The 26560-nt window shown below is 41.9% G+C and overlaps 1 protein-coding gene across 3 annotated transcripts in view; it reads left to right on the plus strand.

Moving 5' to 3' along the window:
- Positions 1-1263: 1263 nt before the first annotated feature.
- RASGRF2 (Ras protein specific guanine nucleotide releasing factor 2) overlaps positions 1264-26560 on the plus strand; it is a 116339-nt gene continuing 91042 nt past the window's right edge. For all 3 annotated transcript variants that reach the window (XM_027634818.1, XM_027634819.1, XM_027634817.1), the window contains exon 1: positions 1264-1620. In XM_027634818.1, coding sequence (XP_027490619.1) covers positions 1336-1620 — 285 coding nt within the window. In that variant the 5' untranslated portion in view covers positions 1264-1335. The remainder of the gene's footprint in view (positions 1621-26560) is intronic.

A 26560-nucleotide genomic window follows, 5' to 3' on the forward strand; every position in this document is an offset into this window, starting at 1 on the left:
TAATTTTCACTTTTTTTTCGAACAGTCAGTAACAGAATGAATTTTCTGTTATTTTTTGACTCCTAAGACTTAATAAAGCCAAAGAGATAGAAAGCTACAGAAGAAAAACACATTATCAGATGAAACAGCTCCAAATGCCTTTTCCTGAAAGAACCTTAAGAGGAAGTTTAAATTGCTAAATCACAGGTGCAGGGTGCTCTGGTTGGTAGAAAGTTCCATATTGCTTATGTTTTATGTAAAATAATTTTTCCTGCCAGCTCTCTCGCCAAAATTTATTTGCTGTAATTAAGGTGGGGAGGTACCACTGTCCTGAGTGCAGGAACTGGATCGCACCTGCTGCCATCCTGACTAACCCAGTGCGAAAACAAACCCGCGTAACTCCTCGTACATTTTTCTTTCGGCATGTGTTGAGCCGCCCCCTCCTCTCGGCGGTGCCCATGCACCCTCCTCCTGCACTCGCGTCCCCGCCCGCGATGCTGCGTGTTACAGCCGCCAGCTGGGATCTAAAAATGGTCCCAGCGTGCCTCAAGCGATCCCTGGCACAGGCAGAGCCCCCCGCACCCCGAGCCGGGGTGGTCTTTGCGCACCATGCGGTGCTCAGGGGGATGCGGTTCCGCAGGGTGACATCTGCGACGCCCCCCCCCGCGCCTTTAACCAGCGCGAGTATCGGGTTAAAAGCGACGGGTTTCTGATATTTCACTTCTGTTTCACTGCTGCAATTCGCTGCAATTCGCTCGAAGGAGAAGTTGCCGGCTCCGGCAGCCGCGCTCGCTCGGCCCTGTCACTTTCTAAGATTTTCGCTCGAAGAATCGGAAAGGCGGAAACTGTCGAGAAACCCACAGGCGGCCCCAAATAACCCGGAGGCTCACGGCCCGTCCCGGCCGGCCGAGAGCACCTCTGCCCGCGGGTTTCACCGCCCGAACCCCCGCTCCATCCACCCCCGGGGAGGGACGGAGGGATAGTGGGATGGAGAGATGCAGGGATAGGGGGATGCAGGGAGAGAGGGATGCAGGGATGGGGGAAGGGAGAAGGGGGGCAGGGACCTGGGCGCTGCGGCGGCGGCGACTTTGCTCTTTAAATCGCTCTCCAAAGCGGATTTACGGCTGATCCCGCGCGTCACTGCCCGCGGAGCTCTCCCGCCGCCGGCGCCCGCTCCGGCTCCTGCTGCGGAGCGGTGGGAGGTGTTGTGGGGCGGAGCGGGGCGGGGGCCGCGGGGAACACACGGCTCGGCCCCCGAGGGCGGGCGTAGCGCGGGGTCGGGGCCGCGCCGTCGGTGCTGCCCGAGCCCATGAGGAGCGGCCGCGGAGCTGCTGAGCGGCCGCGGGTCCGGGCACGATGCAGAAGAGCGTGCGGTACAACGAGGGGCACGCCCTGTACCTGGCGCTGTTGGCCCGCAAGGAGGGCACCAAACGGGGCTATCTCAGCAAGAAGACGGCGGAGACCAACCGCTGGCACGAGAAGTGGTTCGCCCTCTACCAGAACGTGCTCTTCTACTTCGAGGGTGAGCAGAGCGCCCGTCCCGCCGGCATGTACATGCTGGAGGGCTGCAACTGTGAGCGGGTGCCGGCTCCCAAGGGATGCTCGGCCGGCAGTGCCAAGGATGCTGCGCTGGACAAGCAGGTACCGCCCCGACGGCCGACCCGCGCCCCAGAGGAGGAGGGGGAGGGGGGAGGAAAGCCGGGCGCTGCCGGCCCTCTCGCATCTCCCGGGAGGGGTCACGGTGTCACTACGGGCGCTCGCCCCCACGGGGAGTTCTTCCCGCTCCTGGAGCGCTGGGAAGGGCAGCAGCCGCTCAGAAAGCGGCGAAGCCGGTGGCTTTTTTGTCCTCTGCGGTGACTTTTCCCTCCTCCCTGACTCTTTTTTTTCCCCCAGTGACTGCAAGCCGAATTTCTGTGGGGTGACCGAAGAACAGCATCCCACAAACGAAGTGTTGTGTCATCTTGATGCCAGCACTTCTTTGGTGCAGCTATACATGTCTCACCAAACTCAGCAAACAGAGGGTGCGAGGGGCCAAAGTCCCAAAAGAGCACAAGGACACTCTAAGGAGTCACTGAGTCTTTCTCTGCGGGGCTACCCCTTTTCCAGCGATGCTCTGAAGGGGTATCAGGCTCTCGGCTCCCCCTCGGGAACCCCTGCCCTGCAGGGGCGAGTCCGTGCCCTGATTTGCAGCCTGCACAATCTCGCAGGAGTGGGCAGGTTCTTTGCCACGCAAGTGTTGTGAAGCCGATCTTGCTTGAGATAGAAATGGTGGCACAACGCCCGAGCCGGGTCTCCCCTGGCTGTTCTTGGGGGAGGACCCTCAAGGCTTTGGTGGGATTCCTTCCCAAGAGGGGTGGTGGTTCATAACCGTGAACTGCCGAATTCCTGGCCCCCGCCCCCAGCTGATCCTCCCTAAAGCTGATCTGTTTGACATGACTGTGTCAAACAGGCGGGTGTTTAAATACTCTCCGTGCATTACATAATACTGAGGAGAAGGACGCCGTGGTTGTTCAGCGTAGATAGAGATCGAGTATCTCAATTACACGCCTCCAGTTGCCTCATTTGAATTCCTGATCTTACTTGCTGCGGGTCTGAAATGTGTTTGTGTCTGTACCTACCGTGCCCTCGCGCCTTTCTCCCGGAACTGGAGAAACCCAACAGGTGTCAGACAGGTTTGGGGAAGTTTGGGTGGTTGCGAGGAGCGTGGTTTGAGCCGCCCGCAGGCGTTTCCCCAAGGTTGTGAGAAAGGGACGCAGACCAAAGCCGCGCTCTGAAACCCAGCACATCGCCCTGCTTGGCTAGAGTGGTCTCCTTTGCAAAGAGAGCTTTGGTGCTTTCTTGCCCATTTAGCACAAATACTTGTGCTTCAGCAGCCTTCAGATGGTACACGGTTAATGAGTGAACTTTGGGAGGCTGGGATGGTTGTAGTTTTGTCATATTCACCCCTCACACTCTCGTTCGTTACTTTGAAACATGTTTTTATAGCATTATAAATGGAATATTAGAGGATTCCCCAGATGAAATTAAACATGGATGTTGCCGTGCCTGCTTTAGATTGTACACTTGTTTATCGATAGTGTTGTTAAACCACATCTTCATGAAGAGAACTGTGTGAAAACAAATCCTTTCCGTATCTGTTCCCTTAGAATCTTAAATTGTGTTTTTATATTGATGAATGAGTTGTTCATAATTGCATTTAGCAGTGCAGAGACAAAATAATTACAGATCATGAAGCTGAGCTTTACATAGGTTTAAACATCAGCTATGTTGGTTTTCAGCAATAGCGGGCTGCTGTTAAAGAGGCAGAACACTTCGTTTTTCTTATGGGGTGCTTGTTTTAATTTTCAAGGTAGATCGCTAGAAAATATCTTTTTATGTTCATCTTTTGCTTCACCCAAAACGTTTATTCAAAGCTTTCGAGTGTTAGTAGTTTTTACAGACCTTTTTTCATTAAAGTGCACCCTTGTTTGTATATACATATAGACACAAACTTTTGCTAAGGTATACAGGAAAGTCCCTTAGTGACTAAAACTGATCCATCACAAGAAGAAAATAGAAAGATTTGAAAATTAAACAGTCTTTTAAATTCAGAAAATGTGCTTATATTCTTACAGGTGTGAAGTAATAAACCACGAACCTCTTAATTAACAGAGGCACACAGAGTTATTTCTTAATCAATCAAGTTTTCGTCTTAATGATGAAAACTCAGTGTTGCACATGTTAGTTAGTGTAAAAATAGTGCCTAGATTTAATTTAATTTGATTTAACCACACAAATATATTAATGGAGTGAAAAAAATGAGAAGCTCTGTGCCAGTGTGTGAAGAATCAGATCTCTTTTCTGTGAGGGACAGAAGAAAAGAGGAATCTCTTTCAGTCTAGGTTTTATTTACGTAGCTAATTTAGACATTAGAGTGATAATGTGCTATAGAATTACACAAATGAGGGAGAGAAAGAAGAATTAATCACATGAGAGACCTCCATCAGCATATTTTGAGTGGATATTTGAAAAAGCAATGCATGTTCTTCAAGTTATGTAATGAAGATTATGGAAAATGCTTGCGGGACAAATAGATTTTGTTTTCCTTAACTTGCGGATCCTTTTAATTTTAGTTTTGAGTTGTTTTGGAATTGATTGTCATGTCCTGTGCCAGGTAAAACTGGTAAGTTGTCAGAGCTCAGTGGGAGGAATGTTGCAGCTCTGCTACCCCACACAGGAGACTGAATTTTGGTAAACAGATGTGTCTAGGTTTGGGTTATCTCCCAACAATCCCAGCAGTTGGATAATTCCATATTTAACCTCTGTTGGTGCTGTTAGGCTCCTCCAGCAGCCTATCATGAAGGAAGAGTAAAGTATTACAGGAACTACCATTGTGTGGAAGATTCCAAATGCCTTCATAAGATTTGCTGTAATATTACAGTGTTAAAAAAAATTGCAATGACAGAATGTGGTTATTTTGTCTTTTCCACTAACATATTAGTATGAATTTTTTTTTCTTCAGAAGGATATTTACTTCAAAGGAAATTCTTTTTAAAAAGTACAGCACCTTTCTTAGTAATAATGAGTGAATTAATTGATATTCTGGGAATGTGGGATCAAGTTGAGTGTGTTGCAGATAATAAATGGTTTGTAGGGGGAGGTTTTGTTTTCATGGAAAAGTGTTTTGATCTCCATCAAAATTTAAAATAGTTTTTGTAAACATCAAACCGTTTTTGTTATAAACACTGATTTCACATTTCAGTGATGCCTGCTTGGCTGGTACTAAAGAAAAAAAACTCAGGAGCAGTTAATTAGGGGTGAGATAAGGACAGGGTTTAATTGTGCCAAGGCAATAGATGTTACAAGACGCACGCCCAGCTGTGCCCGAGATGTTACATTTTATAATATTATTTGTCCAATCCCAAGTGTGTCCACCCTGTAGGCTTTGCTCTGGTCCGCCCCGGGTCCACCCCCTTAGAATTGAGTCTGGGGTGTATTTCGGGACCACCTCTTCATCATTCTCATCAGCTTCAGAGCACAAAGGGTACACAGTCACCTAGTTCTTGACTCTGTTCTGTTGTTCAGGCCTAAATATGAGTGTTCTCTAAACAGTATAGGCCTTGCCTTGACAAGAGACTAAACATTGCCACTGAATTCAGGGGTGGATTTGATATGGGAAGCATAGAATGGGGTAAGACGGTTAAGGAATGTGTAAACTACTTGTACTACAGGGAAAGGGAGTGAGGGCTGCTGCTTTTAAAACCTATTATAAAACTTACAAAAATTAGAAAAATAAAAAACTAATAGGGGCTTAAGGCATCATCAGAAAGATAAAAACAAACATTGATTTATTGAAAAAATAACAATGTGGAAGAATCTGAGTTTCAAAACAGCAAAGTAACACATGGAAATACTACATATGAAAATTTTCTGATATTAGTTAAACTGCTTCTTCCCACAGGAATTGTGGGCTGTGAAAAAGGGCAGGTCCCAACAAGTCCTTCACTGTGACACTGAGAGACTCAGAGAGAATAAATTTCAGCTTTTCATTTAAAAACTCTGGAAAGAGAATGGCTCTGCCCCAGTGAGTGGTTAGTCTCTGTTGAAAGTGAAGTAAAATGCTTAAAACCACACTTTCTGCAGTGTTTCATAGAAGGTTGGCATATGTTATCCAGCAAGTTCATAGATACTTTTTTTAAATACTATTGGAAAACAAGTGAATAGGGAAATGTAAATATTATCATTATTATTATTGTCTGCATTGGGAGGAGGCCTGTATGTTTAGATTCCTTCATAACTGTGCATTGAATACATGGAAATGTTCTGATACAGTTATTAATAACTGTCTTAGAGTATTTAGGCTTGTAAATGTTACACGATTTTAGCAGAGACTATTCTTTTTATCTTGCCTGCAATAATCTTCCTTCCACTTAGCAAAATTAAATGCAGTATTAAGTCCGTGTCCCCACAGATTAGCAGAATCCAATTATTTGAATTTTTTTCTGCTTACTGTAGCTCTGATTTTGTAGAGGATACAGGGATTTTGTGGTGTTTGGAACCTCTCGGTTTTACATACTTTCCTTGATGTGCTAAGGCAGGTATATGCTACTAACAGCTTTTGCTGTACCTCTCAGATAGTTTAATATATATATAACCTGATAAGAGCATCTAAAGGGCATTTTTTTCTGAAGATATAACGAATTAAATGTTAATCACTTTTATTGGGCAAAAGGCCCCGTGTTGTTCACCTTCCCATGCCTGTTTTATGTAGCAGGTGGCTGAGGAGTGGTGGGGGGACTTTTTGGCACCTTCAGGTGTTGCATTGTCCATAAATCTTACTGCTTGCATGTGGGCAAGTAACTCCCTGGGACGTTCCAGTGCAAATGTACACCAGAGATGACCATGTTTTAGAGATTTTCTGTAGCATTTAAAAAATAATAGATGACTTTTTCTTCTCAGCATCTGACAAGAAAAAAAATGTGTTGGATTTTCATCTTCTCCAAACTTGGTGGCTTTTTTTTTTGATGGAATATCTTCAACAGAATGAGTTAATTAAAAAAGATGGCTATTAGTGTTTTAACAGCTAAATGGTGTAACTATTTAAAAGAATCTGGGATTATGTTCTCCTCTTTCTTCTTGTGGCACTGTGGAACAGTGACTTTTGTCCATCTTTTGCCTTTTGAGGCTTTTGTCTGTCATATAGTGGCTGAATAACATGTTGTTTAATCATTCTGCAGGCTTGAACCAGTGGGATTCAAGTTCCTAAATTCTGCAAGATGTCCATTGGAGTGCACTGTGCCCTTTGCAATCTTTTGAACTCAGCAAGCTCATTAAATTACTTTAATTAATTTTATTTAGTTCATTAGATTGCATTTTAGAAATGCTGCGCCTCTAGTTAACATTCCTTGAGTAAGCCATAAATTCTCTGTAAATGTCTATATTTGTGCAGTAGGGAAGTGTAAGACAGGGTGCTTTTCATGTGCCTTCACGTGCCTGAGCTGAGCTGGATACCCTGGCAGAGAGTGAAGTCCTGGCCACTGGAGTCAGCACAGTCTGAAGAACTGGTCACCCCATCCTAAATTAGGTGTTTGCATCTGTTCTGATATTTTCTACACACCGCTGGTGTTTTCTTTTGGCTGTTTTGGGTACATGCTGGGTCCTCACCTGTTGAAAGTGTAGAAAGACTGCAGGTGACCACTGTTTCTTCATTCTCATTTCTGTTCCCTCCTCTGCCTTACTCAAGTTGTTTCTCCTGTTTCAGCAAATTTTCTCAGAAATTGTGGAGATCATGTTCAACCTATTTCACAGAGTGTCTCTGGTGTCCTCCAGATTGAAATCAGATTTTATTTTTAACCCCATGCATTACGGAGGCTCAGGCATGACAAGAAAATTGCAGCCTTCTTTTTGCACTAGACATGTTGTCTTCAATTTGGCACTCACGGAATTTTAGCGAACTATTATAAGTGCTTCTTCCTAATTTGTTGAGGAAGAAGAGAACCGCCCACCAAGCACACCTTGCACTGCTATCCTGTCACACAAGAAAAATGGCCTTTCGTCTTGTATGCAGCAAGCTCCAACAGAAACTCGGTGACATCCAGAACAAGTGGTGGATTGATCTAGCTGAAAAAACTCAATTATGTGCAGATACGGGTGATCACATAGGATTCTATGAGGCCCTGAAAACAGCATATGGGCCTACATACCAGGTCCAAAGCCCTCTACTCAGCGCTGATGGTCAAATGCTTCTAACAGATAAAACCTCCATTCTGAATTGATGGTCTGAACACTTTCAGACTCTTTTCAGTACCAACCAGGTAGTCCAAGAATCAGCAATTCAGTCCATCACACAACAACCAGTGAAGTATGAATTGGATACTGCCCCCACTTCAGGAGAAACCCTTAAGGCCATACAGCAGGTGAAAATCGGCAAGGCAGCTGGGGTCGATGGAATTCCACCTGAAGTCTGGAAACTGGGGGCCTTGCACTCCATGCTAAATTTCACGAGTTTGTGGTGCGCTGTTGGGAACTAGGTGAACTACCATCAGACCTTCGTGACACAGTCATCATCACTTTGTATAAGAAGAAAGGTACTAAATCAGACTGCTCAAATTACCGTGATATTACTCTGCTCTCCATTGCTGGCAAAATCCTGGCAAGAATACTCTTGAACAGACTAATACCCACTATAGCAGAAGGAATTCTACCTGAAAGCCAGTGTGGTTTCAGAGCCAACAGGACTGCAAGAGAAGTGTAGGGAACAGAACAAAGGTCTCTATGTAACCTTTGTCCACCTCACCAAGGCTTTTGATACTGTGAGCAGAAAAGGTCTATGGCAGATTTTGGAACGTTTAGGTTGTCCCCCCAGGTTCCTTAAAATGATCATCTCACTCCATGAGAATCATCACAGCCAAGTCAGATATGGCAATGCACTTTCTGAGCCCTTTCTAATAACTAATGGTGTGAAACAAGGCTGCGTTCTCGCACCAACCCTTTTCACAATCTTTTTCAGCATGATGCTCCAAAGGGCCACGGCAGACCTCGATGATCAGGACGGTATCTACATTTGATAGCGTACTGATGGAAGCCTATTCAACCTAAGGTGACTGAAGGCCCACACCAAGACCTTAAACCGTCTTGTCCGGGAGCTGCTCTATGCTGATGACGCCGCCCTTGTCGCCCACACAGAAGCAGCTCTGCAGCGTTTTAACACCCTGCTGTGCAGACGCTGCTGAACTCTTTGGGCTGGAAGTCAGCTTAAAGAAGACAGAAGTTCTCCATCAACCAGCACCTCAGGAAGTCTTCCATCATCCCCATATCACCATTGGCCAATCAGAGCTCAAATCAGTCCAGCAGTTTAATTACCTAGGTAGCCTCATCTCCTCGGATGGTAAGATTGACGGAGAGATAGACAACAGGTTAGCAAAGGCATACAGTCCCTTCGGAAAGCTTCATAAAAGAGTTTGGCGAAATAAACACCTGAAGAAAAGTACAAAGATCAGCATTTACAATGCCATAGTGCTGTCTACTCTCTTATATGGATCTGAATCATGGGTCATCTACTGCCACCCCCTGCGTCTCCTAGAATGCTTCCATCAATGCTGCCTCCGTACAATCCTAAACATCCACTGGTCAGATTATGTGACCAACACATCTGTTCTAGAACAAGCAGCAGTCACAAGCATTGAGGCCATGTTGCTGAGAACACAGCTGCTTTGGGCAGGGCACGTCTCCAGGATGAAGGACCACCACCTCCCTAAGATCTTGCTTATGGTGAACTTGCCACCGGTTGCTGCAAGAGAGGAGCCCCAAAGAGAAGATACAAGGACTCCCTGAAACAACATCTCAGCCTTGGCCATATTGATCAACATAACTGGTGGTCTACTCTGGCCTCCAGTCGGGAGGTCTGGAGACACACCATCTATAACGCTGCTGATGCTTTTGAGAAAGCACACTTGAGGAGAAAAGACAACGCAGAAAGAACTGTACCTTACAAAAGACTCTTAAGGAGTCTTTCTGCTGTGCCTTTTGCAACCGGACGTGCCTATCTCGTATTGGCCTTTTTAGCCACCAACGCACTTGCAACAAACGTGGGTAGAGCCCTTCCCAAATCTTCGTTCATGAAGCCTAGCCATGAATTATAAGTGCTTCTTCCTAATAAATTTGTTGGGGACAATTAAAAATGTATAGGCCAACTTGAAAGCTCTCTTGAGAGGAAGATGGGAGAAGAACCGACAGAAGAGTGGAGAGATCCAACAGAGACCTGTGCAATATCAGCACTGGTCATGCAGGTGTTTGTGTGTGCAGGTGAAGGAGGAGCAGTAATAAATGGCACTTTATCATACCAAAGGCAATAAGTGACTTAGTGCATTTGATATCTGAAGTATTTTTACCTGTTCCTAGGGCTTGATCAGGAAAGTGAGGGCTTCTGGGACGGTGCTATGTTTATATGTTGGGTTTGTGTCACTGAGATCTTTTGGTTGTAGCTTTCTTGGCCCAAGAAGTACATGATGGCTGAGGGAAATACCAAGGACTCCTTTCTTGTAAAGTATTCAGAAAAAGAATTGTGATGAATACCCTGAGAGGGGTAATTTTCTGTAGGGCTTTTCTGTTTCCACCTGTTCCTTCTCTGAGCATTTGCAATGTGTCTGGGGTCTGGATTCTGCCTTTTGCCTGGGATTCCTGTGAAAAATGCACAAATCACATCCACGAGGTGTCTTACAGTAACTAATCATTCCTTGTTTTGGGGACCCAGCTTGGCTTAGGAGAGGTAGAACCAATCTCTGTGAATGTAGTGGTTAAAAAATTAAAGTGCCACTTAAAACGCTGCAGGTCAATGGTTTTTCTCATTATTCTTCCAAATTTAGTTGTGTCAGAACTGCTGGGTTTTGTGCAGACTGTATTTACAGTGATTTTGTGCTGACTGTATGTGCAGTAATTCCTTCTTATCTCATTGTCTGTTTTGAAACTAGAAGTGTTAATACTAAGGAAGCATCTGAATGACATAATAAGAGAAGTTTCTGAACTCTTCTGATCAATATGCAGGGTGATGTGCATCCAAGAATCATGATAAAGCGAACTGTGAAATCACGTCTCACTTACGTGTGGTGGCTGAACCAGCATCTCCTGAGAGAAAAATTGTTTAATAAAGGGCTGCAGTCACTGCGTTTGCACTGGTGGGACTGTGTTAACAGTACACCAGGCAGCCTCTGACATAGTGCTCCTTCCTCACCTCCCTGTACCTGGATTTGTAACCTAATGCCAAAAACTACCAAAAAAACCAAACAAAAACCCAAACACCAAAACCACTAAACTAAAAAACGAACATGAAACTGACATACAAATGCCTGCAAAAAAAGAAGCTTTCGATTAATTTTGATTCATTCATGATTTATATTGTGGAAACAACCAGACAGAGACGACTCCTTTTGGTGCAGATTTATTGTTGTGATAGGTGTGAGCTTTCAGGCCCCAGATGAGGGTTTTTTCTCATATTTTGCTGCCTGCTGCAGATGGAAGTTTCGTAAGTGCATTACTAGTTGGCCTGAGGGAAGCCAGGGTAGCTGGTGTCCAGTATTACACAGCCGAGAATGGGCAGTGACCTGAGAGAGCCCCGTCATCCACAGTGTGAGAGGGGCTGCAGAGCTACCAGGGGTCATGTCTGCACCACAGACAACAGTACTGAAATTTAAAGAGAGAGGATCTTTCTGGAATGCTGCTCTGCATCCCTGTGGGTCAGCAGGTGACAGTCTGGCTGCAGGACAGCCAAGGAAGGAAGTACTGCAGCCACTTGGATACACTTGACAATTCAGAGTAATTTCAAGTGGTTCTGTGTGAAATAAAGAAATGAATTTACCTTCTGCAGAAAGGGGGGGAGAGTCTTTTCCCAGCTCTGATTTAAACAGGTTTTCCTAAAGATTATTGACTTCCTGCAAATACGTCTTTGATTTATTTATTTTATTTTTACCTTTTTTTGAAGACATTTCAATGCATGTCTTACGTGTGTTTGTAGCCTGGGTGACACAGACTAGAAGGATGGTTATTTGGGGTTATTTGCTTCCTGAGCCTTCTGGTGAATTGGTTTCCTGTGTGCTGCAGTTCTGTGAAACAGCTTAATACACGTAATTCCATCCCATATGCTGGCATATGGGTGACACCATCTGCATGGGGATGTTTGTTTATCCTCGCAGTGTTTTAGGGTGTTCATCTGTGGCTCCATGGGTGAGCACAGAAGTAGTTTCCGCATTAGTCATGAGGTGTCATGTGCAAGTTTCTGCACAGGGGGAAAAGCACATGGCAAGACCTGAGAAGTGACAGATTCTCAAACCTTCGTCTGGGGTATTTGTCTTGTAGCTCATGGCTTATTTCCCACTCTGCCGCTGGGATCTGTTGGATGCACCTTACAGGTTTGTCCTTACAGGCAATATGCTCTCTCTAGTCCTGTTGAGCTTAATTGTACAATTCATTATTTCAGGCAGTTGGGTTTTGGTGCACTTGGCTGAAATTGGAAAGAGTTTTTATTCCTCATATTTCTTTTGTGAATAAGTTATTTGTAATTGGAGCAGTTCTTCTCAATACTGTTTAGGCTAGATGGGTGAATTTATGAGCTTTTTAATAATTGAAATGAATTACTAAGCTAATATTATATGTTTGTTTGCATATTTGCTTCATCTTTCTGGTGTCACCCTCTTTGAGCCTTTCTCGTCAGTGTTTGTTGCCTCGTGTAAATTTCAAAATGCTCCTTTCCTCTTCCTGGCCTGATTCTTGCCCCACAGACATCAATGTGGTGCTTCCAGGCTACCTCTTGTGTGCAGTGCTGGGAGGGTTGGATGAGCTTGGTAAGTCTCTGTTCCTCCCTTTTGGATCATAATAGAAGATCACTTGATGTATGCTGGAGGGAAGACATGAACTGAAACAAGGGCCTGTGCAGGACTTAGTTCATCATTTGTGTCCTTTCTCATGGCTTCTCCAATGCATCCTGTCCTGCTTGTGCAGCTGCATCAGTAGCTTCCAGGACAAACATTCGGAATTCTTGGTGTGAAAACCTCTTTTTGGCTGAGAGATAAAGACTTCCTGTGGTTGTTTTCAAGGTGGGTGTCCAAGCCCTGTTATTCTGACAGTGGTGCAGTGCACAGTGGTCGCTCAAAAAAAGCAAAAGAGGTCACTTTACTTGCCTTCCATGCAACAGTCATGGGAGACAGTGCTGTAGTGTGAGCCGCAAAGAGCTGCTGTGGAGGGTGCACACCCAACAGAGCACATCTGGAGTATTCGTAACCTCACTGGAAGTCTTTGGGCATTCACTCTCAGGTGGCCTCTCACCTGTCTCACTCTTGCAGGATGATTTCCCTTGGTTGGACTCCCTTGCACCCACAGTCCATTCTGTGATTCAGCCCCTTTCTTTAATTCCCGTCTTGGCTGCTAGTCTTGATGCTGCCATATTTCCATACCTTTGGATTTCTAGGGTGAAGGGAATGTGTAATACTTCAGGTGGAGACCAAGTGAATTGGCTCTATGGCAAGTGTAATAGTAAATGTTGGATCACTTTAAACACCTTGTAGAATAATCTGAATGTCCAGAAGGAGCTCAGACAATTTGCTTTTCAAAGGAAACACAGCAGTTCCAAGTAGTTTTTAAAGCAATTGTGATTTCTGTCTCTAATGTTGCTTTTTGACCTCTGTGGTGGAGTGTGAGATTTGTTAAGAATAACAAAAACATTCACCATCCCAGGCATCTCATCTTTTTGAATTGTGGGGGTTTTTTGTCTTTCCTGTTATGTTTTCTACCATACAACACATTTGACAGTTATATCCAGCAAAACCAGACTTTTTTTCCTATAAATTATTCTACTTTAATATAAAACGTCAGAATTTTCTTAATTCTTGAGTGGCTCTAGAACACAAACCTCTTTGGCTTTGAATCTATCAGTAGTCTTTAATGATTTCTTAATGCAGTCCAGTGGTATCCAGATTTTTTTCTTGAGTGAACCTGGAAGGCTGTAGAGTGGTCATAGTCACTGAGAGAAGTTCCTGAGGGCTGGAAGAGAGCAGATGTATCCCTCATATCTTCAAGGATGGCAAAAAAGAAAGATCCAGGGAAGTACAGGCCAGTCAGTCTCACTGTAGTCCCTAAGAAGGTGTTGAAGAAAATCCTCCTGGAAAGCATTTCCACACATGTGAGGGTAAGAAGGTGATTGAGAGTGGTCAGTGGGGATTTACAGAGGGGAAATCATGCTTGACCAACCTGAAAACCCTCAGCTGTGGTGTGGATTGAAAGCTCTTTGAACAACCAGGCCCCGAGGACCAGCAAAAGATGATGTTGAACTTTCACCCAGGACATTCAGTTCTAAGAAAGGACTGTTGGCCCAAATAGTAGGAATTTTCTTTGTAAGGAAAACCAGCAAGGCTTCCCACTCTGCTTTCTTAAATTTTCCTCTCTGGTTGTTGTCAGGAAGTAAAATCATGTGTGAGAAGAAATATATATGCCAGGACATTGTTTCAAGTTGCTGTACAGTGATCAGTCTTACTTGTCTTTCTCTGGAATAAATTTACTACTGGCTCAGCACCTTAGCTGATGTGTTACTGAGAACCATAATAAAAAGTCAAAATTCTTTAGAGTTTTCTAAAAAGCAAAAAGATAAAAACTGTCTTTTTGTGCTTTTGATGTGCTTTTTCTTCTTTCTGCATGCATTAGTGCAGCATGTATGTGGCATGTATTTTCTACTTCAGTTCTTTTTTGCTGAGGGAGTGAGAGAGGTTGTTTTCTTTTTAATCATTTCCCATCTGATTGAAATTTAAGTAGTTGTTCTGGTTTGGCTCACGTTTAAATTGTAGCAGGAAAAAATTGTGCAACTAGAATAAACTTAACTTCAAACTTTTTTTGCGCTAATGAACAGAGTGTGATATAACTGTTACTAACTGAAGCTGAAGCCTTTTTCCCCTGTCTTGAATTACTTGGAATATATCAGTAATTCAGCCTTCGTATTCTCCTTGTGCTGAGCAGTAATACTATTTACAAAGTACTCAGTTTTACTGCTCTGGGAAATGTAAAATAACTTTGGATCTTCTTCAGGCTGTGTTTATTATAGAGGTAGAAGCAAGGGGGGGAAAGTGGTTGTTTAAGCTTTAGCATTTTCAAGAATCTGTGAGAAGGACTCATGTTGGTTCTAGTGTGTATCACTTTTTTACCCATTTTCGTCCTGATTTTCCCCTTACTCTTTACTTGTCCCTACTGTTTACTGAGGTGATTTTTTCTTTTGTTTAATCTTCACTCCCTGAGGTGTATCTGGGGAATACCTATCACCTATTGAAGGTGCATGATGAGTAAAACTGAACATCCCTAAGATCAGCTCAGCATCGTGAGGGTTTTTTTATTCCTACTCCACTTTCTTTTATAAAAGTACATAAATGGTGCTTCTTACATCAAAAGTATAGAATAAATGTCTGTCCTTTACTGCGTGTGATGTAATTTCACTGGAGTGGATTATTTAATCTAAGTGACTTCAGAGTTTAGTCTCTTCTAAATATATCAAGTGGGACCAGGTGCCTGATCTGCTTTAATACCACGTACCTTTTATTAAGGGTTGATCAGCTGCCATTTCCATTTATATTTCCTGATGATCTTTCTTGATTCAAAGTTATTTTTAAGTCACCCAGGTCAGGAAGGATATGAGTGGCGTGGAGTGCTGAGGGAAGCGTGGTTAATTAATGGAAAACATATTTGGAAGAGAGCTTTGGGAGCTTCTAAAGAAGAGTATTCAAATGTAATTGACTCATTTGATTAAAAACACTTATCAGAATCAGGCTGCCCCCTTTACCCTCTTAAAACCCCTTGAATTATGAATCCATCAAATTAATTATCGCAGAGTAATACTTCTGTCAATAACAGTATCCAGTTCTGCATGTACTGTATGTATAACCTGCAGCTTTTATTGTGGATTACTCATGTCATGAGAATGTCAGTGTATGCTAATTTACAGTTGTTATTTGGGAAACTGGAGTGTGTCAAATCAGCTTAAAACACCAGCAGTTTTACATGAACTATTTGAGAGAAGCACAAGGCTACTAAGGTGAAATGATGGAAAGTTTTAGCCTGGAGTTGTTGGCACCCTTGATTGTTTTCAACTTTGGGATTACAGCGTGGCACAACAGAGTATGTCATAACATTGTGGGGTTTTGTTTTGTTTTGTTTGGGGGTTTTTTTGGTTTGTTTTGGGTTTGGTTTTGGTTTTTTTTTAATTAAGGTCTTAAATGAGAACAAGTAACTTAGTGAGACACTTCAAACGCATTTTGCAGGTGGGGGTGGACTTAGCTGTTTACAGTGTTTATATTGAACAAAAGCTGTCTCATAAAAGAAATTTTTATGGCAATGACTGCCAGTGGACTATAACATCCCTTTCTACCAGCAGTCAGGACTGGTACTACAAAGTCTCAGTACGTCTTTTATTTTCCTTGTCTGACCCTTCTCTATCAGGTATCTGTGCTGGAAATCTTTGATCTCTCCCTTCCTTGATAAAGTTCTCTTTGACAGGCAGAAATAGCTGCAGGTTTTAATTACGCAGATGACGTTAGCCTTTCCTAAAGCTCTCTCCTGAGAGTAACAGAGAAAATATGTGGTGTTGTAAACTGTCACTGTACAGAGAACGGAACCACGTGTGGGTCACAGCCAGGTCACCCCTGCGTGCTTTGCTGTCCCCGTGCTGTTGCCTCTGGGCAACAGTTCATCCCTGTTCCTGGACAGGGAGGGTGTGGGAACAGCATTGCTTGTATTTATGTCATCAAAAATATCCAATACCCCGAGCAAATAAATAGCAGTAACAAGATTTATTCAGCAGGCTGGATGTGTTTAAACCCGTAGCAGCCATTTCGGTGCACAGAAAGGCTTAACCAATTCCAGCACCCTCTCTTAATTACTCAGAGAAGCTAAATTAGAAGGTGCTGCTTGTGTGTAGAGGAGCCAAAGCTGTGTAGCTGTGGGTGTCTTGAGAGCTGGGCATGCTTAGCTTACCATACATAGGTACAGGAAGGCACAGGAAGATACAGCAGACATCCCAGATTGCATTAAATGGAAATGTTGGCACCTGTTAGCATAATAGAGTAGATAGCAAAAGTACTTGTGATCAGTAACATAGAATGTGCAATATGGACTTAGAAGCATGGAGAGATGCACTTTTTTTGCTGTTGATGTTGATACGGAAAGGTGCTCCAAGGATGTCCTTAAGCTTAGCAGTTGAATTACCTGTTCTAAAAACTTACATGGAATTAGTTGTTGTTATGCACTGGCTAAGCAACATTGGCTTATTTTTTTAAAATGTTTGCCAAATACTTGTTTTAAGTTGTTTCTGGAGCTGGAACATATGAGGGTCTGTAGGTGAATTCAAGTGTTTTAAAAATGTTATTTTGTGTGTTATTAAATATTACATAAAATTTAATAAATTTTGTGTTATTAAATGTTAAATATATTAATTTTTAGAGCAGGATACCCCAAAGCTTTGGAAAATTCCTAAGTTATGTTTCCAGAGTAAACCCACTTAACCCTCTCTTATCACTTGGATGACCTCCTTCTTGCAATCCTGAAATGTACTTCCTAAATGTATTTAGTTAAATGTATTTTATGAAGTTTACCTACATTACTCCTGTCATCAAAGTCTTCCAAATGTGGTAGTAAAAATTCCTTTTTACTGTAATTGGCACCCATCACACGTTACATACTCAAAGTCACACAATGTTTTTTAAATTGATAGGTAACTTTCACATCCCTAACAAAGGTTGTGTTTTAAAAATAATGCTTGCACATCTCCTTTAGGGTTAGCCACATTACTAGCAAGCCAAATTGTTTTTCCAGAACCAGCTGACAACCAGCAGGAATAATACGACTGTTTTAAGTATATACAGTTATCTAATGTTACTAAAAAAAAGAGGGGAAAAAAGGTATTGAAAACTCACATTAAAATTGGTTTCCTAATCAAACACCCAGACTCAGATTTGGAAACCGTTTGAGTTGTCTTTGAATATGCCTTGTTTGACTTGTCCTGATAGTTGCAGGACATGAGATAATTGACAATTATAGCTCTGTTACCCAGCAGAACTTTTCACAATAAACAATAAATCTCTGAGGTACCCCTTCCGATTGATTTCCTGTATTTTGGTGATGTATCCTTGTCTTTGTATGGAGAAACACTGCTGCATTCTCTTAGTTCAGTGTGAGCCGTTACTGTTTTCTTGAGACAATGGTCATATCCAGGATGTTAATATAAGTGCCTACAGTTTATCTGAGAGCCTTTAAATGCTGATGCTGGAGCATACGGCTGGAGACCTTTAATTTTAGGGTATTTTTTTGTTGAATAAATTTAAGGGATTGCCATGTTTCTGCAGTGATGTCATGCATTGCAGTTTTTTATCAGACAATGTTTGCCTCTTGACTTCCTTCCCTGAAAGACGACTGAGGCCAAAAATACTGACAGAGCTTGGTTGTGTTCGCAGGGCTGCAGGCAAAACACTGTGTGCTTGGATGAGGTCTGTGGACAAGGAGGTTTATTGTTGTGGTGCGCAGAATACCTTTGTAAACATGTTTAGAAGCAGAGCACTAGGCAACTTCTGAAGTGGTGGCACAAACACTGCAGGTATCAGCCCTGAGCTCTAAGTCAGATTTAACTCCATGCCATTCATAATGGTTATGCAACTCGTGTTAGAGAATGATACCTTGGTTCTTCCAACAGCAGCAAGAGTTAAGTCTGGATTATGTCACAGGTCAACCACCACAGACTAAAAGTTCAGTCTTCTCTCTCTCTTGGGCTCAACAACTGACGGATGGATAAATGTGTTGTTGTGGGGGGGTGTGATGCTTTCCATAGATGCTGTCTCAGGCTCCGGCAGATTGCAGCTGTCCTGCCCTGAACTGAACTTCATGCCTTTGCATGAACTCAAAGAAAATAGGTTTTTTGGTGCTGTCTTATATTTTCAACCACCATTGCTCCAAATCCCCCAGGTTCCTTACCCTTTCCCTCAAAAAAAGGGCTTTGCTGCCCATGTGTTTAGATACACATGAGAAGCAACCTGAGGCACTGGGCTTACGTTGCTAAGACCAGGTCGTATCATTTGTTGGAACACAAATGATCACTGTTCATTAGCACTGCAGCTAATGAACAGTGACACGGGATCACCACCACTCCAGTGTTTGTTTGTACACAGTGTTATTCAGAGCTGCAGTGACACACAAAAGATTTTTCCAAATTATGCGATTTGGATACCTTGCATTCAACAGAAGTATGTCGGTTTTACAAACAATTATTTTTCCACAACATGACTTAAACATACATAGTAGTTTCACAACAAAAAAAGTATTACTTTTCAGGGAAAATTAATTTGTCTGTGTGTGCATAAGATACATTTAACCTTTCTTTTGCCTGTAAAGAACCCATAGCAAACTACATGGTGGGAGCTTTCTCATTTAGCAGTGAGATTTTTCTTTTGTGGCTCAAGAAAATTTCACAGTGGACTTCTGCCAAATTTGGCTATATACTTAAAAAAATATGAAATACTTAGAATAGCTATCTATAATAAACGTATATATTGGCAATGGATGACTGCCCAGGCATTTAATAGGGATGAGCATTTTGGGACAGGAAGAGCCAAGGGCAGGGAAAGGGATGAGTACACATGAAAAAATAAAGGAATAATCTAAATAAATGGGCCAGTCTGGCCAGTGCAACTGCCTGTTCATGCCCTGTACTTGATCGCAGTTTTTGCTCTGAACTCCAAACTACAAGAAATCAATTAGGACAAAGTTGAGATGTTGATTAAAAATCAAAAGGTATTTCTTTATGATACCATGTTTTCATTTTTTCATTTGCATGGCTAGGCTTCGCGAACGAAGATTTAGGAAGGCTCTATCCACATTTGTTACAAGCGCGCTGGTGGCTAATGGGGCCAATATGAGACAGACGTATCCGATTGCAAAAGGCACAGCAGAAAGACTCCTTAGGTGGTATATTCTGCAAGACACGATTCTTTCTGCGTTGTCTTTTCTCCTCAAGGGTGATCCTGCGTGCTTTCTCAAAGGCATCAGCAGTGTTGTAGATGGTGTGTCTCCAGGCCTCCCGATTGGAGGCCAGAGTAGACCAGTTATGATGATCAATATGGCCAAGGCTGAGATGTTGTTTCAGGGAGTCCTTGTATCTTCTCTTTGGGGCTCCTCTCTTGTGGCAGCCGGTGGCAAGATGATACCATGTAGTGAGACCTTAAAAAGCCACTGAAGACTTTAGAATGAGGTATGTAGGGATTCAAAAATGTGTTTGGCAAAGTTTGAGAAGAAAAATGGCCATTTTAATGAACTCTTCTAAAGCTATGTATCCAAATCGCATAATTATTTGGAAAAATCTTTTGTGTGTCACTGCAGCTCTGAATAACAGTCCTGTGTATGCTAACAAACACTTGAGTGGTTGGTGATCCCATGTCACAAACAGTTCATTAGCTGCAGTGCTGATGAACAGTGATGATTTGTGTTCCAGCAAATGGAACAACATGGTTTTAGCAACACGAGCCCTGTGCCTCAGGTTGCTTCTCACATGTTGTTGTTTCAGTTACCTGCTGTAAGAATGTTATGCTCTGCTCACCTGAAACAAGCTCTTTTTAACCATGTTTTTGGTGAAAGTGGAGAGAGAGGGTTTTGCCACACCAGTATTACAAAGTGCGCCTGTGCCCTATAAACAGTTTCTGATTTTTTGACTTTGGAAGTTCTCACATTAGTTTAAAAATAAATTTCTAATACTTTTTGTGACTATAAAAATCTCCATAAATGATACCAAATTATTTTTTTCAATTCTTAGATTTCTTTTATGAGTCTGACTAATATGTAGCCTATAATATTTATTTTCTTTAATATTTAAGGGTGGAAAAATTAGGATAGCAGATGTAAGATACAAGTTTTCTATTCTCTAAGGCATCATAATTATAACACATCTATTGATCTGTGTTTTCACGTGTTTTATGTTTTGTGGTTTCTTTTTTCCAGTGGTAATAGATAAAAACTTTGCTATAATGGGTTTTCTCTTCTTTATACTGAATAAATAATGAGTCGTAAGTTTTTGCTGTATCTTTTGAGGGTTTTGCTGTTGAGCAAGTGATGTGATCTGCTGCATATAGGTCATTTTAAACCCTTTAACATGAGGACAGTGAAGAGTGGAGATGGAACATAGAAGGGATAGAGCCAAAAATCCGGTTCTTTGGTGTGTGAGGACCTTCAGCATGTGGTGCATTATCAGTGTCTAGAAAGTTGCTGAGAACAATGTGTGGTGCAAATTGAAGTTGCATTATCTTAATCTCAGTGTAAGTGAAATCAGAGTCAGACTTGAAGACCACGGACTCCTCTGCATTTAGTTAAAGTTTTTCCACTTCTTTCAGTGGTGATTAATTCTCATCCTGGTGGTCATAATTCAGCCATAAGAGGACAAATAAAAGGACAGATTGCTATGAATTAAACACCCACTGTCCTTAATTATTCTAATGGAGCTCACAGAGCTGTATGGTCAGTGTTTTGCAGAAGCACATTGCAAATCTTCATCACAACTCTCTATCTGTGTAAATAGCTGTATTTGGACTACTGACCTTCTTAGCAGGACTTAGTGTTTTCCTGTACACAAGCCCCAAATTATGCTGAGACATCTGTCACTTTGTTGTATTGCAAACTCTCCCGCAGCTGATTTTATTAGGACTCTGCTATATAACTACTTTAGCTTAATGACATTATTGCTGAAAAACATGAACAAGTTGCTTTTCAGTTTAGTGTCACAAATTTAAATGGTAGTCATTTAGCTGGAGCAGTGGTATAGAATGGTACTTGCGGAAATTTAAACAATTATCTGATATAAATATTTACAAGAGATGTATAAAAATATAATATAATATTATATGTTTATAACATATAAAATACATAAATATATTTGGTAACTTGAAATATCTAAAAACAAAACCTTTAAAAGTGTAGAGAGTGTGAAGATTTGTTCAACCATTCAAGCTGCTTTTTTGTAATAGAAAAATATAATTTTTGTAATGATTGACAAGTAAACATGTTTAGTTGTGCTGCAAGAAAAAATTAGGTACCTATCTCTTAAGACAAGAATAATCTCCTTTCAGCACTGTTGGTGGAAGTAAAGCATTTGCCTACTGTGTTTTGTTACAGCATACGACTTTATTTTAGAATTATAGAAAGAATAACTCTTGCATCTCTATCACAGAGTAGCTACTGAGAGCAGCCACTGAGTTGTGGTTTTGCGATTTTACTGCCTGTTCTGGGGAACAGTTTGCTCTTCCCCGTTTATCTGAATCATTTAAGGACTAGCCAGTGGCTATGGTCACAGACAGGATAATAGGTGGCTTATTTGAGCCAGGATGGTAAAACCCATAACCACAACATGTGACTATTTGCCATGCCCATGTTCTGTGTTCTGTTTATGCACAATTTATTTTATAACACTGCTATGTACATGTTTTTACTCAGCAGTTTTTGAGAAACAGCTGTAATTTGTGTTCACAGAGCCAACAACGTTTTGTTCTAAAGAAAAGAAATGGGAAGAGAATAAAAATTATCCCATGGGTCTTGTCAACTGAGTTTAAAGTAGTTTTCATACTTACTGATTGCATTTTTCACACACCTTTGAGGCATGTGAGAAACAAGCTTTCACATGTCAGAGTTCACCCTTGAGCTGTTTGCTTACAGCATCTTCTTCCCAGGATCACACAAGATTTGGGTCACTCCATCTGCACCCAAATTTGGGTTGAAGGTTGGACTTGCTGCTCTTGGAGGTATTTTCCAACCCTGATGATTCTGTGATTCTCTATGCCCCCCTCCTGTTTCATCCACAACTGAGGGTTGTGGATGAGCATTATGCCAGCTCTGTACAGCATTTAAGCAGCGAGGAATTAAGGCATAATTAAAGGTTTCATTCCCAAATTGCCAAGATCAGAACAGTACCTGTGCTTTGGGTAGGTTCTCTGTGGCTGGATCACACAGAACCTCCTCACAAACTCCTGAGTGGAAATCTGTGTGTATGTGATGATAGTTATAGGAATGTCACTTTGAAGATAGAATTTTGCTGAACAGTATTCTTCCCCTTCTCATTTTTCTCCCTTACTGCAGCTGGCTACATCATTCATGTTTCTGTAGCAGAAGAGTAATTTGATGTGATTTTTATGCCACTTCTTTCTTTTTTTTTTTTTTTTTGGACATGAGAATAAAATCTATAATGCTATAAGACAGTATGTTTCCCTAGTTGTGTTCGAAATGGGAACTCTGGAACTTCGGAACTTCTTGCTTCAGTTATCAAAAGCACTTTTTCATTGTTTTGTCTTTGGGAAAGATAATTTTAAGGTCTTGACAGAAATTGCTTTGTGGGTTTCTCATTCTTCTTTAAGAAACCTGAATGGGGTTATATTTCTGACGCCATATCAGGCAGTAGGATGGCAATCTCTGTAATTACTACAACTCCTGCAATAGAAGTAGTATCCCATTTTTATGCAACTGATAGAACAAAGAATTTTATTAATTTTTTATACTACAAAAGTTAGAGAGGAGGTGTCAGAAATAGAATTGTAAGAATGAAGGCAAGAAGTGTAGGAATCCATGGAGGGTTTCCTTGGATGGTGGTCTTCAACTTTTTTTAAACATTATTTTGCATAAAAAAGGTAGTTCTGAAAGACCTGAAAAAGCCCTCATTACTTACTACATTTTTTTCCCCCATGCAATTGAGCAGCTGGTTTGATTTAATAAATCAAATTATCCACTGACCCACAGCAAAATGTTTGGCTTAGAACAGAGTTGCATTAAGCTTTGCTGGTCTCTAGTGCTGTGGTGGCTCAAAGAAGTGCTCTCACCTTCTCTTGTATATCTTGGCTCCTTGGGGCTTCTACCCATCGTAGAGTTATACCTGGAATAAGGAGTACATCCCATTACAGTCCCTTTTAGGCACGTACAGGTTGATCTGTGACAGGCTTCAAACAAGGCAGGTTTTGGTCAATCCATCACAATTGATTGAATCAATAGAAAATGATTTTTTTTTTGCTTTGATTTTATGTTTCTACATAATTCTTGACTGATAAAACATTAGAATTTCCTGTAGGATAGAAAGGTGTGTATTTTTTTCCCTATTACTACTTCCCGCTCCTCCCTTGACCAACTCTAGTGTAGATCAAAGCAGAAGATATAAGTAGCATTTTTTGATTTACTAGAAATATTCCTCAAGAAAAGATGACTTAAAGAATATTTTGTTTGTTACTTCAGGAAAAAAAATGTTTTCAGTAAGAAACTGGTTGCGGCTTTTAACTGATCTGAAAGCTGTAACTGATTTCCTACTGTATTTTTACAATATGCTTTGTATGCCTGCTACTGAAGAAAATTGTGTTCTTTATGGTTTTCTTAGTATAGACAATGCCTCTTTTTCTTGTTATCAGCAGCAGAACTGGATAGCTTTTTCATCCTTACTCACTGTTGTAAATTTCCTTGCCTTTGAAAAGCGTAATATTCATGTGGGCTACAAAGTTCGAAAAAAATGAGAGGATTTTGAAAAGAGAAATTGAATTTCTGACATAGTCTTCCCACAGGACATTCCAGTGAGTTAAGAACAAAAAACAACAGAAACTGTTTGTGTTTAAATGCAGCTCTTGGTGATAAACTGCTTCTCAAATGTTTTAATGGAAATTGATGGCTTAAAAATGTTATTTTTTGTGTGTGTATATTAAAAAAAAGAGAGAAAAATATGTATTTTGGTTAAAATAAAAGAGAGGCAGTATACTTTGTTTGACAGGAAAAGGAATTTCAGTTAAAAGTCAGACTTTCGTGTGCAAATGGAAAAAAGAAATGTGAAGCAAAATAAATTTTTACATTTGCCATGTGAATACTTCTTTGATCATTCAGGCTTTACTATTACATTACAAAAAACCCATGAATCTTTAATATAGTTTAGTGAAACTCCAGGAGAAGGGCAGAGATTGTAAATTCTAAACCTTGCTTTTGTTAGCACTAAAAGAAAGTGCAATAACATCCCCCGAAATAATTTTCCTTGTATCCAAGCTGAAGCTGATTTGGTCACTCTGCTTTACTTGCTGTTCTGGGTTTTTCAGCAATTTATTATGAAAAGGCCTGTGAAACAAACACAGCGGAAGGCAGAGCTTCACTTGAAAGTTTCTTTGATGGCAAGTTCAAGACCTAATAAACTGTGCATCGTTGTCAAACTGGCAAGAAATCAGTAAATTTGGTTGTTTTCCTGCTGCAAAAGAAAGATGAGGATGCTGTTCCGCACGTCTCAAGACAGGGCTTCATAGGATTTGTTGTGGAATAACAACAATGGGAAGGCTTTCCTGCTCAAAGATGATGTCCCTCAGGAGCTCAAAATTGCTTGTATTTATTCAGGTTAGCTGGAGAACGCTATTGCTGCTGGGGATGTGTATTGACATAGAAAGCAGATTTTGAGGTTGCATAAGAAGGAGGAACATAAAATATTCTCTTTGTGGAAAATGAACAGAAAATCCCATTGTTCTGCATACAATTTGCTCTCTTCCGGGAGAGTAAAAGTAATGCCTGTACTTTACTGCCCCCGCTTTCTCCCTTCTGTAACTCTGTCTTCCCCAAAATGGTGATGCCAGCTCAGAATCACTCTTGATTCTCACTCACCTGTGCCTTGCAGGGAGGTGACATGTGACCATCGTGTCCAAATCTCATGAAACGCAGCCCTGCTTTGCCCTTGCCAGCTTTGTTACATATCTGCACTGGTAATTGTTGACTTGCTGCAGAAAGTATTTTGGAAAGTCTGTGAAAGAAAATGGCATTAAATAATACCAATTAAGTGGTATTATTTAAATGTGTGTAATATGAAATGCCCTAATGAGCTGCATTGCTTAGAGAATCAAATCATAATGCACACACCTTATCCTGAGCATGATCTCAGAAGAACCAGTAGTGACAAATGCTGTTGTCACCTAGGAGTTTCAGAACATCTGGAAATCTCTCAGTTAGCAGAAGGATACTTCCAGAGATCAGGATTAACCAACACCATGCCAGAATATGCTCATCAGATAGAAAACTCATACCTAGCACGAATAAAGAGGTTCTTCAACTTTTCTATCATTAATCCTTCTGTAAAGACATTGTGCAAAAATGCACAAATTTCATGATAGAAATTGCTCGACACCCAGAGTTGTCATAGCTCTAAGGGAAAAGGAGTTGATGGAAGTGTATTATCAGTAAACGGGTGTCTGAAAGTAATTTGACAATGGAGTTGGGGGAAGGGTCTGGAGCACTAGGAGTGGCTGACGGAGCTGGGAGGCTCAGCCTGGAGAAAAGGAGGCTCAGGTGGGACCTTCGTCTCTGCAACTCCTGACAGGAGGGTGGAGCCAGGGGGAGGTCAGGCTCTGTTCCCAGGGGACAAGGGACAGGACAAGGGGAAACTACCTCAAGCTGTGCCAGTGGAGAGTCAGGTTTTGCTGTGGTCCAAAGGGGGGAGGGGAGAAGGCCGCAGCACTGCACAAACAGTCTGAGAAGGTTTGGGGTCGTGATGCAATGCCAAGTTTAATGGAGGTGCACAAGAGTTTTATAAACTCTGGCGTGGAATGCACCAGAAAATAGGGTGGAGCATGAAACAGACAACCAGGGAAACGAATCGGGGTAGGGACACAGAGGAAGGGGGAGGAACGTGGGAGGAACTGGGGAAGGAAAGGGTGAATGGCAACTGTCTCCTCTCTGCAGCTTCTTCAGCCTATCAGAGAGGGAAGCAGGGAAGCAGGCATGCCTGGGCATGCCCGGGAAATACAAGTCCCGGGGGAAACATACAATGTATATATTTATAAACACATAAGAACTGTAAAGTTCGTATAATAAAGTCCTTCCAATTGCTGTGTGACTTTTTCCACTCCTGAAACCGCTCCCATCCTGAATCTTGCTCCTTCACAAGGTTTGATGTTGGGAAAATTTCTTCACTGAGAAGGTCGTCAAGCCCTGGCGCAGTGGCCCAGGGCAGAGGTGAAGCCCCATCCCTGGAGGGATTTAAAAGTCATGTGCATGTGGCACCTGAGGACATGGTCAGTGGTGGCCTTGGCAGTGCTGGGTTAAGGCTTGGACT

This window comes from Corapipo altera, unplaced genomic scaffold (genome assembly GCF_003945725.1).
Source record: "Corapipo altera isolate COAL_440 unplaced genomic scaffold, ASM394572v1 61411, whole genome shotgun sequence".
Lineage (NCBI taxonomy): Eukaryota > Metazoa > Chordata > Aves > Passeriformes > Pipridae > Corapipo > Corapipo altera.